The sequence below is a fragment of the Pan paniscus genome, chromosome 8 (assembly GCF_029289425.2).
Source record: "Pan paniscus chromosome 8, NHGRI_mPanPan1-v2.0_pri, whole genome shotgun sequence".
NCBI lineage: Eukaryota > Metazoa > Chordata > Mammalia > Primates > Hominidae > Pan > Pan paniscus.
The window spans coordinates 109,580,917-109,597,912 of NC_073257.2; the positions used below are offsets into that span (position 1 = coordinate 109,580,917).

General features: G+C 49.3%; 2 protein-coding genes across 2 annotated transcripts in view; one reads left to right on the forward strand and one right to left on the reverse strand.

Moving 5' to 3' along the window:
- PI4K2A (phosphatidylinositol 4-kinase type 2 alpha) overlaps positions 1–3,609 on the forward strand; it is a 31,895-nt gene extending 28,286 nt beyond the window's left edge. Inside the window, exon 9 of the mRNA XM_034931247.3 lies at positions 1,137–3,609. Within this exon, the coding sequence (XP_034787138.1) occupies positions 1,137–1,298 (162 nt within the window). The 3' untranslated portion in view covers positions 1,299–3,609. The remainder of the gene's footprint in view (positions 1–1,136) is intronic.
- A 1,391-nt stretch (positions 3,610–5,000) lies between these two features.
- Positions 5,001–14,615, reverse strand: AVPI1 (arginine vasopressin induced 1). The gene is made up of 3 exons (XM_003825436.6): positions 13,955–14,615; positions 7,122–7,418; positions 5,001–5,599 (listed from the first exon to the last, which is right to left on the reverse strand). Exons 2-3 carry the CDS (start codon positions 7,406–7,408, stop codon positions 5,443–5,445), a joined length of 444 nt encoding a protein of 147 aa, XP_003825484.2. The 5' UTR covers positions 7,409–7,418; positions 13,955–14,615; the 3' UTR covers positions 5,001–5,442.
- Between the last annotated feature and the right edge of the window lie 2,381 nt (positions 14,616–16,996).

Genomic DNA, 16,996 nt, shown 5'->3' on the forward strand with positions numbered 1-16,996 from the left:
AGTGGGGTCACAATCTAACACTGGTTCCTTTTCTGCTTTCCTTTGCATCTAACACAACATTGTGATCGCTTCTTTGCCAATACATTTATATATATATTTGATAGTTCCCTGGTTAAATTTCTATATATTTTAGGATAATTGTTTCTTATCCCTTAAAGTATTAACTAGTTTACATCTTTTCACTGTTATAAACAATATTACATTTGTTTTTGGAACTAAATGTTTTATGCATATCCATTAGTGTTTCTTAAAAATGGAATTGCCGAGTCAGAGGGTCTGTTCTTTTTTTTTTTTTTTTTTTTTTGAGACAGGGTCTTGCTCTGTTGCCCAGGCTGGAGTACGGTGACATGATCTCAGCTCACTGCAACCTCCACCTCCCAGGTTCAAGTGATTCTTATGCCCAGCCTCCCAAGCAGCTGGGATTACAGGTGTGCACCACCCCACCTGGCTAATTTTTTTGTATTTTTAGTAGATACAGAGTTTCACCATGTTGGCCAGGTTAGGATCTGTTCATTTTTAAGTGTTTTTTGTGTTTTTTTTTTTGTTTGTTTGTTTTTTGAGACGGAGTCTCTCACTCTGTTAACCAGGCTGGAGTGCAGTGGCACGATCTCGGCTCACTGCAACCTCCGCCTCCCGGGTTCGAGCAATTCTCCTGCCTCAGCCTCCCCAGTAGTTGGGACTACAGGCGTGTGCCACCACGGTCGGCTAATTTTTTTTGGTATTTTTAGTAGAGATGGGGTTTCGCCATGTTGGCCAGGCTCGTCTGAAACTCCTGACCTCAAGTGATCTACCTGCCTCAGCCTCCCAAAGTGCTGGGATTACAGGCGTGAGCCAGCGTGCCTGGCAAGTATTTATTTTTTTGAATTCTCCCCAACTCTGCGTCATTCTTTTGTATCTTTACTAACTGGAGGGCAAAAAAATAAAGGATTTGTTTTCATTTGTATTTTTTAAATGATTAGAGAGGTTTCCATTTTCTGTTTTGCTAATTTTTACTTTTGTTAATGGCCTATTTGCATGATTTTCCATTGGTATTTTTAAAAATTGATTTGTAGGCGTCCTCTCTACTGATCTCCTTTCAGAGGCAGATCTGGAATGCTGAGGCCTCTCCCTCACCCATCTCCTTTTTCCCACTGCAGATCTTAAATCTGACCCAGGCCTTGAAAGACAACAAGAGTCCCCTGCACCTCGTCCAGATGCCACCTGTGATTGTCGAGACGGCCCGTTCCCACCAGCGGTCTTCTAGCGAGTCCTACACACAGAGCTTTCAGAGCCGGAAGCCCTTCTTTTCATGGTGGTAGCTCCAGAGGCAGGCAGAGGAAATATTGTCAGAGACTGGTGGGAGGAAGCCTGGGGAGTGGGGTGCAGGAAAAGCCAGAGAAGCCGGTGGAGAGCAGCACCTTTAAGAGCCCTCTCTCTCTGCTTGCCACCCCGCTCAGAGCTTTCCACCCACAGGGAGAAGCACAATCAGGAACAGTGAATGCTCCTCGCCCTTCTGAGTGTGGGGGAGGCTGGAGCTCCATGCACGTAGTCCAGATGCCTGGGAAGGAACATCTCCCTTCCAGCATCTGCTGGTAGCAGGCTGGGACAGTCCCTTCCTTCCCTGACACCCTGCTCTATTGCAATTCCCTATTATATTCTGCATCAGAAAAACAAACAAAACAAAAACAACTTTAAATGCTTGTAGCAGAACCCTGGGTCATCTCATGTCAGAAACCTTTAATCCAGGCCTAAATTTGCATAGACCTGACATTCAGCTGCCTTGCAGTTGCTTCCTCCCATGAGCCAAGGTGGTGTCAGAGGGCAACTGGATGACTCGCAGTACCACAGCACTGGGACAGACAGAAGCCACACCTTTCTTTTGGGTTTTTGCCAAGCCTTCTCCATCTCCCATCAGTGCTGTGGGCTGGCTGCAAGCCTCGAAACAGTTCTCCTGGAAGGGAGGTTTTTGCTTTACCCCTGCCAGCACTTCCGCACACAATCATAGAGAACCTCTCTGCTCTCTGCTGGCCTACAGCTTGTCTGTTTCTCAAGCAGAGGCAGGAAGAGCTAGTCTTAGCATTTATATTTTAATAGGAAGTTGACTCCCAGCATGTAAAAGTGATCCACGCAGCCGGAGTGTATGCCGGGAGCTAAGTGGTCTATGGGTGAACATATCCCACCTTGCTTCCTGAGTCCTTGGTCCCAATCTTCTCATTTGTTCCTCTCGTTTTAAATTTTTTCCCCAACTCTTTTGATGTAAGAGTTCAGTTTGTCTTCGGGAGTGGGTCTCTGCAAGGGCTCTAGGATGAGTCTTGGCTTCTAAGAGGACAGGCTATTAGGTTCTTGGACTTTTTTCTGTGCTACCGCTGCTGCTTGGTAGAAGTAACAGGACGTGGATTCTGCCTCATAAGTGGCAGTTTCCCTTTTCTCTCTGACTTGTCCTAGGCCGATTTCTCTATGGCTTCCCTGAGAAAGGTGGGGCCCAAAGGAGAGAGGCCTTCAAACTGTCCCAGGTCCTGCGCAGCTCAGTGCGTATCTTCTTGCTTCCATGTGTCTTTTCCCCTGCTGCCTCACTCCCCACCCCCACTTGCCAGGTGTTTGAGCCATTTCTACACCAAAGCAAAGTACGGCCTCAGGAGGGAGTAAAAAGGGTGCCATCTGTGTCTGGAGGGGCAGCTGTGTTCATGCCCTGTGCTACTGGACATTTCACAATTCTGGCACCTTGCGATTGGTCAGTCAACCTCAGAAAGTAACTATCTTGAAGGTTTGAAAAACAACCAAAGAAAGGGAGTGAGGACTATGGCTGCATATCCTCTGCTTGCCCGGCTGCAGAGCAGAGATGTGCAGCCCTCTGGTCAGCTGGTCCAGGCTGGTGGTCCCCGCCGGTCCCCTTCCAGTCCAGCCACCAGGAGTCCACTTGTCCCGGGCTTCCACCTGGCTGACAGGAAGAATTTCTGAGAGCCGGATGTGCATGCCCTGTGGACGAAGGTACAGCTCGCCTGCCTGCCCCAATCCCAGCCCCGACAATCACATGCAGCTGACTCGGACACTGGCCTTGGGAACAATGTTCGAGAGAACACTTGCCCCTTGACTGTAGGAGCCAGAAGGGGACCCAGGTGTGCATAGCTCTCTGTAGACATTTTTACCCAAACCTGTTGGTAAAGTGCCCGTCTGGTGCTCAAGAGAGCCTGGGGGTCTAACAGGGAGCCCGGCTGCCTCACCTGGCCACAGCCTCCACACCAGATCTCCACATTGTCTTGATCCAGACCAGCTCTGTGATCAGAAGGAAATTGGGTCCAGTGTAGGAGCGAGCTGGTCCTGGGCCTGGCAGGCAAGAGTGTGGGCATCCTTTCCTGGCCTTTCTCCACTCTCCCTCAAGCCTGTGCTCAGGTTGCCTTGAATGTGGACTCTGGAAGAGCCAGGGGCCCAGAATGCCGGGGGAGGCTTCTGGGTGGCACTCATGGAACACCGTCCCTCTGCCAGCCATAGGCCCTGCCTCCAGTGTCAGGGAATGGAGGCTGGGCTGTGAGAGTGCTGCTGCCCCCTGTGTCGTTCTTCTAATCCAATGTAGAAATTGTACGTAATGTATTTAAATCAACGCAAATGTATGAATAACAAATCCAGTTCTGACCTTTTTTGTCCAGTTTCTTTGGGGGAAGGAAGACAAAGAAGGTAGGAACGGAATTTTGAGGGCAAAGAAACCTGTGTTTCCATGGAGTTGCTGAGACGTGGCTCCTGGGGCTATTTCTCCCTAATAAAGGATGATCCAGGTCCTCATTTCCAGAGTCCCGATGCTCTGAAAACCAAAAGTATTTTCATAACCCATTTGAAACCAAACCTGACCTGAACCTACACTGATAGGAAGCTATTGGTAATTATGATGTGTTCCTTTTAGTGTGATTCTTTGTTGCAGAAATGTCAATATATTTTATGACATGGTTCCCTACTAGGGATTATACAGTATTTGCTGACTACTTCCTAAGAGCCAAAAATAAAAAATCTGAATTCCAAAATAATCTAGTGCCAAGGGCTTGGGATAAGAAATGTGGACCTACAGGCTGGGTGCAGTGACTCACACCAGTAATCCCAGCACTTTGGGAGGCTGAGGTGGGTGGATCGCTTGAGGTCAGGAGTTTGAGACCAGCCTGGCCAACATGGCGAAACCTCGTCTCTACTAAAAATACAAAAATTAGCTGGGTGTGGTGGCACACGCCTGTAATCCCAGCTACTTGGGAGGCTGAGGCAGGAGAATCACTTGAACCCGGGAGTTGGAGGTTGCACTGAGCCGAGATTGCACCACTGCATTCCAGCCTGGAGTAAGACTTTGTCTCTAAGTAAATAAAAATAAATAAATAAATAAATAAATAAATAAATAAATACACAATAAAATAAAAAAGAGGACCTACCTAATTCAAGGTAGTAGTGGTTCCTCCTCTCGGCCACCAGAGGGCAGCCCTGCCCTGTGTACATCACTGCCCCACTTCAAACCCTGAATAATCAAGCATATAGGGTGGGTGGAGAGGGAGAAGAAAGCTAATAATAAGCACAGAGTATGCCTCTCTTGAGGTGGAGCCAGAACTGTGGGAAAAACCCTGCCTTCAAGGGTTTCCAGGCCATGGGAAGCCTAGGATATAACGCGGGCAACTTCAGAATCATCAGTCCACCTTGGGATGGTCAGCCCATAAGGATGAAGAAACCAAATGAGGATCTGGCACCACTAGTTTGACTACAGATTAAGCCAGCCCAAGGCCTCAGCCTACTGTGCTGGGCTGACCATGACAGTCTTCCCCCTTCTCCTGATCCTATGGATCAGGACTGCTGCAGAGACTCCCCTCTTTACTCCCGATCCAACAGACTCTGGAAAAGGAGGCTGTGGTCCAGGGGCTCAGCATGGGGGTGAAAAAGGAGAGGGAGGTGAAAAGGAGAGAGGAGGCCAGCCCTGATTTTTCCTTCCTGGGGACACTCTTGCCCCTCCCACTCTGTTTCATTTCCTCCCCTTCTGTGACAGACTCACACAGCTCTTGATGCAAATGTTTTTATTTGCCACTTAAACTACAGTTTCCCTGTGCTATCCTGATGGTGTGGGGGTGTGGAACAGGCTGCTGGAACCATGGTTTACAGTAGTAGCAGGTAGATTAGTAGCATGAGTGGTGAAATGCTGCATCTGAGTGCCTGTCACTTTGCTCCCAGGGGAATATCATGCAGCCCAGGAATAGTGTTAGATTGGGAAGGACTGTGGCAGGAACAGTCACTGTCTCTCCTCATTTTGGTGAGGAATGGGTCCCACGTAATGGAGAGCTCAACAGAAGCATCCAGTCTTGTTCTGAATGGAGCAGGTCAGTGGCAGCAGCCTCTTGCTTTCATTTACCCCTTTGGGCTGCTTGCCTAAAGTCTCTCTTCCTTCACCTCCCCAGGCCCTTTGGCAAGAGGGAAGACACTGCCATTCCTGGCTCTTTCCCTGGATCAGTGTCTGATCTGGTGGAGGTAGCTTGTGGGGCCTGACTTCCTCCAGTTCCGGCGGATCCTGGCACTTTTCTTCCTAGAGTGCAGATACTGCTCACTGGAGGCTGTCTCTGTGGCACTCTGTGGGTCGGCCAGTGCAGAGTGGGGCTCCAGGATTCTGCAGAGAACAAGTGTATGATTAGCCAACATCAATAGGGAGAATGGAATGGGGACTTCGAGAGGTTTTGTCATGGTGGACCATAAAACATATGATTTGGAGCAAAATGAGACCGGGGCTCTGCTCTGGTCTTTCCCCCTCTGAGAACTGTCTGACTAGACAAAGTTTACAGATTTCTCTGCAGTAGAAAGGATTGGACCAGATCAGGTTGTGCAAAACTCAACATTTCTTCATCCTCATCCTGTACTCATGGCAGATGTCATAAGTCATGCTATTAAGCTGGTTTGATAAGCAGTGAGTACTAATTAACTGGAGTTAAATACAAGCTATGACACTGACTTGCCGTCTCAGGACCTGATGACCTCCAAAGGCCTGTTTAGGTCTGATGTTCTGATTGTGGGCCCCAGAGAAGGCAGCAGAGAGATGAAGCCCAGAGCATCACCCATAGTGACTGGTTGAGGCCAAGTGGTTCAGCTCCATCCCTTTGGGTTCACTGTTCCTGGGCTGGCAGTGGCCTAGGCAAAGAAGTGGCCCACCAGGGAGACTGGGGAGAGATCTCAAGGTAAAAGTTTTCAACAATTTTTAACCCATAATGCCTCGACAGTACATTCCTAGGCTATATTCTCTGTAATCCCCCAGCCAAGATTTTAATTAGGCTTTAAAAAAAAAAAAAAAAGAGAATCTCACTCTGTCACTCAGGTCACTCAGGCTGGAGTGCAGTGACAGGATCATAGCTTACTGCAGCCTCAAACTCCTGGCCTCAAGTGATCCTCCTACCTCAGCCCCTGGAGTAGCTGGGACCGCAGGTGCATGCCACCATGCCTGGCTAATTTCTCTTTTTTTGGGGGGGGGGAGGGTGTGTGTGTGTGTGTGTGTGTGTGTGTGTGTGTGTGTGTGTGTGTTTTCAGAGACAGGATCTCGCCATGTTGCCCAGGCTGGTAAGCTGAGAATAACAGCAGAATGAGGTGATGCTACTAGGACTCAGGCATCTCTTTCCATGGGAGTTCACAGGGTTGTATATGACTCCAAAAGTAACAGCAATCTTTTTTTTTTTTTTTTTTTGAGACAGAGTCTCGCTCTGTCACCCAGGCTGGCTGGAGTGCGGTGGCGTCATCTCAGCTCACTGCAACCTCCACCTCCCAGATTCAAGTGACTCTCCTGCCTCACCCTGCTGAGTAGCTGGGATTACAGGTGTGTGCCACCACACCCAGCTAATTTTTGTAATTTTAGTAGAGACAGGGTTTCACCATGTTGGTCAGGCTGGTCTCAAACTCCTGACCTAGTGATCTGCCTGCCTCGGCCTCCCAAAGTGCTGGGATTACAGGGATGAGCCACTGCACCCACCAACAGCAATCTCTTAAGTGCCAACCAAGTGGTGACACTGTGTAGACCTTATAACCACCCCAATGGTGGGCAGGCACTTTACAGTGAGGCCAAGTAACTAGCTCCAGGCCACACAGCCATGCAGTGGTGGAACAGGCATTGGTGCTCTTCCCTCAGCCATCCAGTTCTAGGAACCTACCTGAGGCGGCTGCAGTGGTGTAGCGAGTGGCTCAGGGGTTTCTGCCTTGGGGGCCTCTTCCTGCGCAGCCTCTTGAGGGCCTCAGCCACACGGTGATCCCCTGCACATTCCCAGATGATCTGTGCCCGTTCCTCGGCCAGCTGGTCCCCGCTGCGTTGAAACAGGCCTTGGATCTGCAGCAGCTCGGCGTCCTGGAAGATGTTGGCCAAGGCCTGCTTGCGGCCCCGGGCCTCAATCGGGGCCTGCCAAGGGGGTGGCTCACTGACCACCGAGGCTGGGGTACCCATTGTGGATGCTCTGAGGATGCAAAGCATGGAGACATCATCAACTCAGCTGGTCCTTCCCAGACCTGGGGGTCCTGGCTAATCCTAGGGCTTCTGATGTTTCCATTCTCCAAGAGCTAAACTGGAGGAAGTCTCCTGCCTTAAAATCACTTAAGCACTTATGTGTCAGACTCCCATATTATCTCATTTAGGATTCAAAGCAACCCGTGAGGTAAGAATTATTGTTTATCCTCATTTTACCGATGAAGAAGTGCAACTCAGAGGGGTTAAATGACTTGCCAGCGTCACAAAGCCACGTGCACATGCAGAGCCAGCAGTTGAACCCAGGTCTGTCTAGCTGTAGATTCCATGCAGACGCCAGTATGCCCAGTAGCAGCTCAATCAACTGTGTTGAGTACTTATACCAGGCACCTGTAAGAGCTTGCTTCACATAGTATCAATGAGATGTAACAAGCACAACAGCCCTGTAAGGTAGGTATTTTAATCCTCCTCATTTCACAGATGAGGAATCTGAGGAAAGGTTAAGTCATCCATGGTTCTGCAACTAGGATGAGAACCCAGGCCTCTCTGATGCTAAGGCCCAGGTGCCATAGCACAAAGGTAAGAGAGGAGTTGTGCAGCTGGGCTACCCGAGTTGGAATCCCGCTTCTACCCCCTCCACCACTTACTGGCTGGGCATCCCCCCTGCCTCAGCTGCCTCCCGTGTCAAATTATCACCTAGTACTACTACCTACTTTGTAGGATTAATTTGAAGATTGAAGGAAGACAAAGTATATAGAATAGTGGTCAGTGTTTTCAATCTATAAAATTGAGACATCATCCCACCTCCTATCTTCAAGACCCTGGGGATGAACCAAATCCGTATAATTTAGCAAACATAGTATGAAATGAGCCAATCAGATCTAACCACAGTCCAGTGGACCTAATGAGCAAGAGGTGGAGGCAGAAGAGGAGGCTACAAGGGTTAGAATATACTGTCAAGGGCAGAGGCTGAAACTTATAAGAAAGTTCAATAGAAGTTAGACTCTGTGTCAATGTCTCCCATCATATCCAGGAAGTGAAAATTAAAGGATCTCCCTTGATTCTAGATAGTTCACTTTGAATAATAAAGGCCTAAGAAGCTTACCCACCCATCCTTGTCTCCAGCACAGCCTGGAAACAAGGGAAGCCTGGCATTACATAAAACAGGTTTTGAGTCCCAACTCTGACACCTTAAGCAAGTTACCCAACCTCGTCTCTGAGCCTGTTTCCTTAACTGTCAAATGGGGATAAGATTACCCACTTCTTAGGGTTATAGTAAGGATAAATGAGCCCAGTATATCAGTTACCCAATAAGAGCTAAATAAAATTATATCAGTTACCCAATAAGAGGATAAATAAAAAATTTAAGAATACAATGATATGGCTGGGTGTGGTGGCTCACACCTGTAATCCCAGCACTTTGGGAGGTGAGGCGGGCGGATCACCTGAGGTCAGGAGTTCAAGACCAGCCTGACCAACATTGAGAAACTCCGTCTCTACTAAAAATACAAAATTAGCCAGGCGTGGTGGCGCATGCCTGTAATCCCAGCTACTCGGGAGGCTGAGGCAGGAGAATCACTTGAACCCAGGAGGCAGAGGTTGCGGTGAGCCGAGATCCCGCCATTGCACTCCAGCCTGGGCAACAAGAGCAAAACTCCGTCTTAAAAAAAAGAATACAATGATACAACAATTAAAAAATACAAATAAAAAATAGATACATTGTAGCTACAAAACATTCACATTGTATTAGGTATTATAAGTACCCTAGAGATGATTTAAAGCATGCAGGAGGATGTGCGCAGTCTATAGGCCAACATGGCATTTTATGTAAGTAACTTAAGCGTCCCACGGAGGAGCCTGGAACCACCCTCCATGGATGCTGAGGAATTTATAAACACAAATCCTCCTCTGTTGGCCTCTGTGACCTTTGTACCTGGGTCAGGGGTACAGGTAAACCCTCCTCTTTCCTCCAAGCTGTGTGGCACAGCCAGCTGATGACAGGCCTGTGCTCCCACCCATCTCTCCCAGCCCCAGGCCTGCTGGGGAGAGGAGGAGCAGGTCCTGCTGCTTCTCCAGGGCCTGGTTGCCTAAGTCAGACCTCATTCCACAGCCAGCTACAGAGACAGCTGTCAACAGCAACCAGCTTCCAAAGGGGGAAAAGGAACATTAAAATATTTTTAAATTAAAATATTTATATGCTCATCATAAGAGGCAAACAGTACAAAAGCTTATATATAAAAACTTTTCCAATTTCCTATCAACCCACTTGCAGAAGTAACCCTTCCCCTAACCTGCCTTTTGTTCTCTGTAAGAGTTTGAATTGTCTCCGCCCCACTCATACTCCCAAAATATGACTCCCTCCCTTGCCCTGGCCTTCTCCGCTCCTCACCTCAATAGTCACCCTCATTATCCCAATCATTTCTATGCTCACTCTGTCCCAGTTTCCAGGCCTTCTATCATAAAAACTCCACCCTGTTTTCAAAAGATTTAACAACTACAATAAAGCTGCAGAAGACTTCCAGATGAGTTAACGTCATGAAAATTGTATTTTATTTGGAAAATGGAAATTTAAAAATCTGCCTCTCCTTAGGTGCTATTATGAAAATCCAGTTAAAACCTAATCTATATGGTAATTAAGCCCCCAGAGCTGGATGACATAAACACACTGTGACAAGAAGACAACAGTCGCCAAGTAACACTTTTAGGTTGATAAAAAGAAAAGCTAACTATGGGATATTTACTCTGGATCAGGCAATACGTATGATATCCTTTAATCCTCAAAACAATTCTAGGAGTTAGGGACTGTTATCCCATTTCACAGGGAAGTAAAGGGAAGCTAAGATGCAAATATGAGTACCAGTGGCTTAGCCGAGGCCAGAGGTGGTTCAAATGACTGCAGCCCATGCTTTTTTTTTTTTTTTTTTTTTTGAGAGTGAGTTTTGCTCTTGTTGCCCAGGTTGGAGTGCAGTGTTGCAATCTCAGCTCACTGCAACCTCCACCTCCTGAGTTCAAGTGATTCTCCTGCCTCAGCCTCCCGAATAGCTGGGATTACAGGCGTCCCCCACCACTCCCGACTAATTTTTTGTATTTTTAGTAAAGACAGGGTTTCACCATATTGGTCAGGCTGGTCTTGAACTCCTGACCTCAGGTGATCCACCCGCCTTGGCCTCCCAAAGTGTTGTGATTACAGGTGTGAGCCACTGCGCCCGGTCAGCCCACGCTTTTAAACCCCCGAGCTGGCTTCACAGCCAGGCAGCTTAAAGAACACTTCACATTTCTATGAAGAATGCTTTCCTATTCCCACCTAATTCATGAAGGGGAAATCCTACCAATGGAAAGGGAAGGACAATGAATTATCCCACCTGGTGGAGGCAGGGGTGGAGCTGTGGAATTTCGTTAGTCTGTTCTCTAGGGTCAGGGCTCTTTCCTGGGTGACAGCCCAGCCTTGAGCCGTAGCACTCTAAAGAGGAAGAGCCCAGCTTCCACAGAAGAAATCAAGAACTGCAACCCAGCCCAGTGCACAGAGCCCTGGCTTACGAGTCAGAGGAGTCGGTTCAAGCCCTACTTCTGCCACTCACTGGCTGAAAAACCTCAGGCAATTCACATCCCCTCTGTGGGTCAGCTTCCCTGTTACTGCTATAAGAACAGCTTGATGCTGTTTGTTTCTGAGGGCCTGCACCAGTGCTGAGAGTCAACAATTCCACCTGCAGGTAAGTCTGTACAGAAGGAGGAACGGAGCTACTTGTCTGCCAAAGCCTAGGGGCAATGTGTGGACAGGTCTGGCTAACTGGGTGCTAGGAAATTCCCCAGCCAGTAGCTCCCTTTCTCCTCCCTACTCTATGTTGTTTTGCTGCAGTGGGCCCTGGGGTTAGCATCTGGTAGAAAACAGAACTCACAGCTCTAAAGCTCCCTAGTGACCTCAGCTGGCAATGACCAAGCCCGGGGCAGACGCCTAGGCAGGTCTGGGGTAGTAGGAGAAAGGGTGATATCTGGCCTCACCTCCCCAGGAAAAGAAGGGCAATAAGGATCATGTAGCAGCAGCTGCCTCGGGGAGGAAATGGCTTGGAGCCTGACTTCCCAACAACCTCTCCCAGGATGGCAAGGCTTTGACTCCACAGCTTCAGCGAGCTGCGAGTCACAAACATACCAAGAAACCCTCAGGGAGAGTCTGAGCCTCCAGCCTCAACCCTCCTTGAACCTTAGGGAGGGCTTAGCACCTCCAGATTTTGAGGCCCCTCACTCTTTTTACTCTTTTTTTTTTTTTTTTTTTTTTGAGGCAGAGTCTCACTCTGCCACCCACGCTGGAGTGCAGTGGTGCAATCTCAGCTCACTGCAACCTCTGCCTCCAAGGTTCAAGCAATTTTCTTGCCTCAACAACCTCCCAAGTAGCTGGGATTACAGGTGCCCACCACCACGCCCGACTAATTTTTGTATTTTTAGTAGAGACAAGGTTTCACCATGTTGGCCAGGCTGGTCTTGAACTCCCGACCTCAAGTGATCCACCCACCTCATCCTCCCAGAGTGTTGGGATTATAGGCGTGAGCCACCATGACCGGCCAAGCCCCTCACTCTTGGCTCTGTCTCTTATTCTGGGATTCAGACAGCAGAGTGAGGCTGGGAATAAAACTAGGCTGATTCCAGGTAGGATTAGATGGTTAAGTTTTGGGAAAACCGATGAAATGTCAAATCAGAACACTTTTATTATCAAAAGAAACTTTTCCTGTCTCATTCAATGTGTTCAATAGTTATTTTCCCTCCAATTTCCTGGAGAAGACCTTAGTCCAGGAAAAGTCAGTGTATACTTGCACAATAGTACTTTTGAAAACTAGAAAATGAAACCATGGGGCTATTAAAAGATTACAAATGGACCTTTCATTTCAGAGCTGACATAAAAGAAGGTAAGTATGGGTCTGTGTACAAACAAGTAAAGACCAATTGCAAAATACTTCAATTTGACACAAACTAGGTTGAAAGTAAACCCCAAAGGAAATACCAAACGTTGAAAATGACAAAGTTCAACTTGTTCTGAAACAGGCAATAAGTGAAGAACTGTGGAACCCTAGCAAAGAAATATATTTAAAAAGTGACTCACCATGCAATGAATTTGCAATATATAAATATGGCGTGCAATTGAGCACTCTTTGCAATATACGAAGTTCAGTTCAGACAGCTATTCTAGGAGAGTATCTCACTGCAGTCCCAGGGAGGCACAGGTAACCACCAGAGGCAGAACACATTTGGGTGAGCTGGCAACTCCTAGGTCCTCATGCAGGAGGAGGCCCCCTTCCAATAACCCAGGTGATAGCAATAATCTCTGTAATCAGGGGCCTAGGGGCCCTTAGAAAAATTACTGGAGGCTCTGGCCCAAGGCCTGAATCAATACTTGGGACCCTGGCCTGCTATCCTATACAGACATGCCACTGGACAGCAGCCAAAATCGGTGGCTCCTCAAATGGGAAGCCCAGTTCAAATGGCTGTGTGGGCTTCCCCACCAGCAGGGCCTAGCCTCAGGGAGGTATGCCTAGAGAACTGGATATACATTGGCCTCCAAATCCATGCCCCTGGAGGTGGAGAAAGGAACTGGGCCCTTTCCCCAGACCAGTTCTCATATATGACCTGGAAATAAACTGCTACTAGATCTAGGGATAACCCTTTCAAGATTTCTAGAACCCTGAATTCTGGCTGTGCTGCTAACTGGGTGACCTTGGATAAGTCTCAGTTTCCCCTGCCACAAGTTGCTCGTCATCAAAATAGTGAGTATAAGGCCGGGCCTGGTGGCTCATACCTGTAATCCCAGGACTTTGGGAGGCTGAGGTGGGAGGATTGCTTGAGCCCAGGAGTTCGAGACCAGCCTGGTCAACATAGCAAGACTGCCTCTACAAAATTTTAAATAAGCTTTTTAAAATAAATGGTGAGTATAAATAACCCTTAACAGGAAAAGGGAGATTAAGTTTGTGACGGCATTCCTTCTAGTACCTGGTATACCACAGACATTCTATGTATGCTGGTTGAATGAATAAATGATGAAGGGAAAAGCTGTTTGACTACCAGGGGCTATAGAATCATTGTCATTTTCATCATCACAGCCATCAACAAATCTGTGTACTTTTAAATCATAGCTTTATGATTAAAATCATAGAGGCAGCTTGTTCAGTGTCAAGCGCAGAACAGAGCACGTTCAGATGGGTGCTTTCTTTCCTCCTCACTTGAGGTGGCACTATTGTTATACCCATTTTACAGATGAGAAAGCTACACCCAAAGTCACACAGCTGGCAGGTGATGGAAGCTGGGACATGAACCCAGGCAGTCTGACCCCAGCACCCGGGCTCTCAAGCCACTGTTATTTTTGTTCCTGCCAGATGGCTGAGGAGGTCTTCTGGGGAAGGTCGGTCCCAGAAGCCTTTCGGAGGCTATCTGCTTCTGTAGATTGTGGAAGGAGCAGGGAGGGATCCAAAGTCAGGACTCCCAAGCTAGCCTCTGTACCCTCTGCACTCCACTGCCCGGTGGAGAATTGGAGCAGGTACTCACCACACTGAAGGGCAGCTCCGACAGACCTCAAATGGGGATGGGGCAAGCTAAGATGCGCCCACTCCAACCTCTTCCACAGCCTTCAGAAAGGGCAGGCGCAGCTCTGGGCTTCCTGCTGCGAAGGTGCTTACAAGGGCCAGTCGGTGATCACGGGCAGCACAAGAGCATGGCAGAGGGTATCCTGGCCGAGGTCCTAAGGCGACATCTGCAGCACGAGGAGGCCCCGGGGCTCAGACGTGGCCGCTTCGCAGAACGACGGGGCCACTTAGGAGTGGATCTGGCGGTCGCGTCCCGCTGGCACCCCGGCTCTGACTGTCGCCCTCCGGCTCCCACCGCAGCGCCGAGCTGGGCCGCCGACCTACGTACCTGGTTGCTTGAGGCAGGCCGCACCCAGCCCCAAACTGGTCCGGGCCACTTGGGTCACAGCCGCGGTTCCCGGGAGAAAGCGCTCCCTAGCCCCGGAACAGCCAATCCTCGGCCCGAGCCGGGTATGAGCTCCCAGGCGAGCCTTCCAAACCCAAGGCGGAGTTCCGTGCGCCAATCATCGGTGGGAGACAGGGAGGGGGCGTGTCCATCCCCGCCCCCCGCCTCCGCTGGCCTCGAAAGGCGAGTGCGAAGCTTCCTCGAACCTAATCGGCGGCGGAGCGGCGGTGAGGGGGCGTGTCTGCCCGGGCCCTGCCCACCGCCCTCTCCGCCCCCGCGCGGCGCCCGAGGCGCCCCCTTCATTGACGTCAGTCCCCAGGGCCAGCGCGGTTTTGCTGGCGCGAGAGCTGGGCGGGGCTGCATTCCTGCCCCAGGGTGCGGCGAAAGCTGGCCCTGCCGGGTACACGTGACGGATGCCCCTTCTCCTGGGCCCGAGGCCAGCGCGCGCGGCACTGACCGCCTTGCAGCGCGTGGCCCTCTGCAGATCCTCAGACTCTGCCGCTCAACTCCCCTCCCAGCCCACCGTTTGGCTCCGGCTTTGAGGGAGAGGAGGGGGCAGTCTGCTGGAGTCAGACCTTGGGCTTCAAAGCCAGAATGTCGTGGGTTCAAATATTGGGTCATTTGTGCGACTTTGGGCCGGTTACCTAAACAAGACCGTATTTTAAAGTTTGTATGCATTCGGAAATGTTCATTAGTGACCTATGCTGTCCGAGTTCCTTGATAGGCCGTAAACAAGAGAGACAGAAAGACCTATAGCCCTTGTCCTGGGGAGTCTACAGCCTAGTAAGGGAGGCAGGCATTAAACAACCTAAAACATGGAGTATGTGATTACAGTTGTGATCAATGTTATGGCTATAAGAGGATAAATATGGAGGAACCTAAGCTTCCTCTGGGAGGTTCAGGAGGGCTGAAGAAGCAGCATTTAAGCTGAGATATAAAGAAGGAGTTGAAATTGGTCAAATGAAGAGGAGTGGATCTGGGGAGACTGCTTTAAGGAAAGAGGGAAAGGCATTTGGTTGGGCCAGGAGGTAGCTTGGCTCCGGAGGAATTAAATGCGACCCGGAGTAAGGCTAGCAAGAGAGAGCACGGTGGGAAGTAGAAGGCAGAGGCAGGCAGAGAAGGTTGCATGTGATCCTTGGAGGGGTTTAAACAAGGAATGGCATTATATGTACTGTGTTTATGTAACGGGCATTTTATAGTACTTACCACGTACCAGTAGTGTCAGTCAGCACTTTGCAAATTTCATCATCATGACAAGTTTGTGTTTTTAGAAGGTCACTCTGGCTGCAGTTTGGAACTTGGATTGGAGGGGGCAGGAGTGGAGGCAGGGTGTCCAGTAGGCCTCTGATAAATGCTTGTTTTGTCCTTGGAAGATGAAGTGTTTGTGCACTTGTTCAGCAATGCTCAGGAAAGGCTCCTGGGTCTCCCTGACTTCCTTTTTACTTCATAGCTGACCTCTTATCCATTTAAGCTTGATTTTTCTGTAAAAGTTGTGGGTGGGAAGGGGAAGAGCCAGCACATGGGGCTTTGTGAATTCCTTGTTGCAGGGTGAAGGGGATGCTTGGGAGCTATTCGTTCTCACCCCATGATCTCCAGTTCCTCTCTCTGTCCTTCTGCACAAAAACAGCGTAAGTGTTGTTGTGCTGTGGCTAAAAGGGTTTTTTGTTTTGTATTTTTGAGACAGAGTCTCACTCTGTTGCCCAAGCTGGTGTGCAGTGGCACCATCTCAGTTCACTGCATCTTCTGCCCCCTGGGTTCAAGTGATTCTCCTGCCTTAGCCTCCCGAGTAGCTGAGACTACAGGCACGTACCACCACACCTGGCTAATTTTTGTATTTTTTAGTAGAGATGCGGTTTCACCATGTTGGCCAGACTGGTCTTGAACTCCTGACCTCAGGTAATCCACCTGCCTCGGCCTCCCAAAGTGCTGGGATTACAGGCGTAAGCCACCATGCCCGGCCGCTAAAAGGTTTTTTTTTTGTTTGTTTGCTTTTTTTGAGACGGAGGCTCACTCTGTCGTCAGGCTGGAATGCAGTGGCACGATCTCGGCTCACTGCAACCTCTGCCTCCCGGGTTCAAGCGATTCTCCTGCCTCAGCCTCCTGAGTAACTGGGATTATAAGTGCAGGCCACCATGGCCGGCTAATTTTTGTATTTTTAGTAGAGATGGGGTTTCACCATGTTGGCCAGGATGGTCTCGATCAATTGACCTCGTGATCCTCTGGCCTCAGCCTCCCAAAGTGCTGGGATTACAGGCATGAGCCACAGCGCCCGGCCCGTTAAAAAGGTTTTTACAGTGGCTTCTCTTCACTTTTCCTCAAGCCCTGGGGAACTGTTGAAAAGAACAAAGAAATCAGCGATGTTCATCTCCAGTGGAAAGTATTGGTGCAGAGACTTTCAGCCAACTACTTGGCTAAGGAGGGGACCGTGCAGGCTCCTAAACCAAAGGCTGAGCTTCTGAGCCAGTGACTCCCACTGGCCCATTCTAACCAATGGGGAAGCCAGACTCTTGGCATATCAGTGCTGGGTGAACCTAGGAACTCTGATGCCATGAGCTTAGATGAGCATCCCGAGGTAGGAATTGGGAACTTGTGGTTTCTGGCTCGGATGTGACTAAGGCT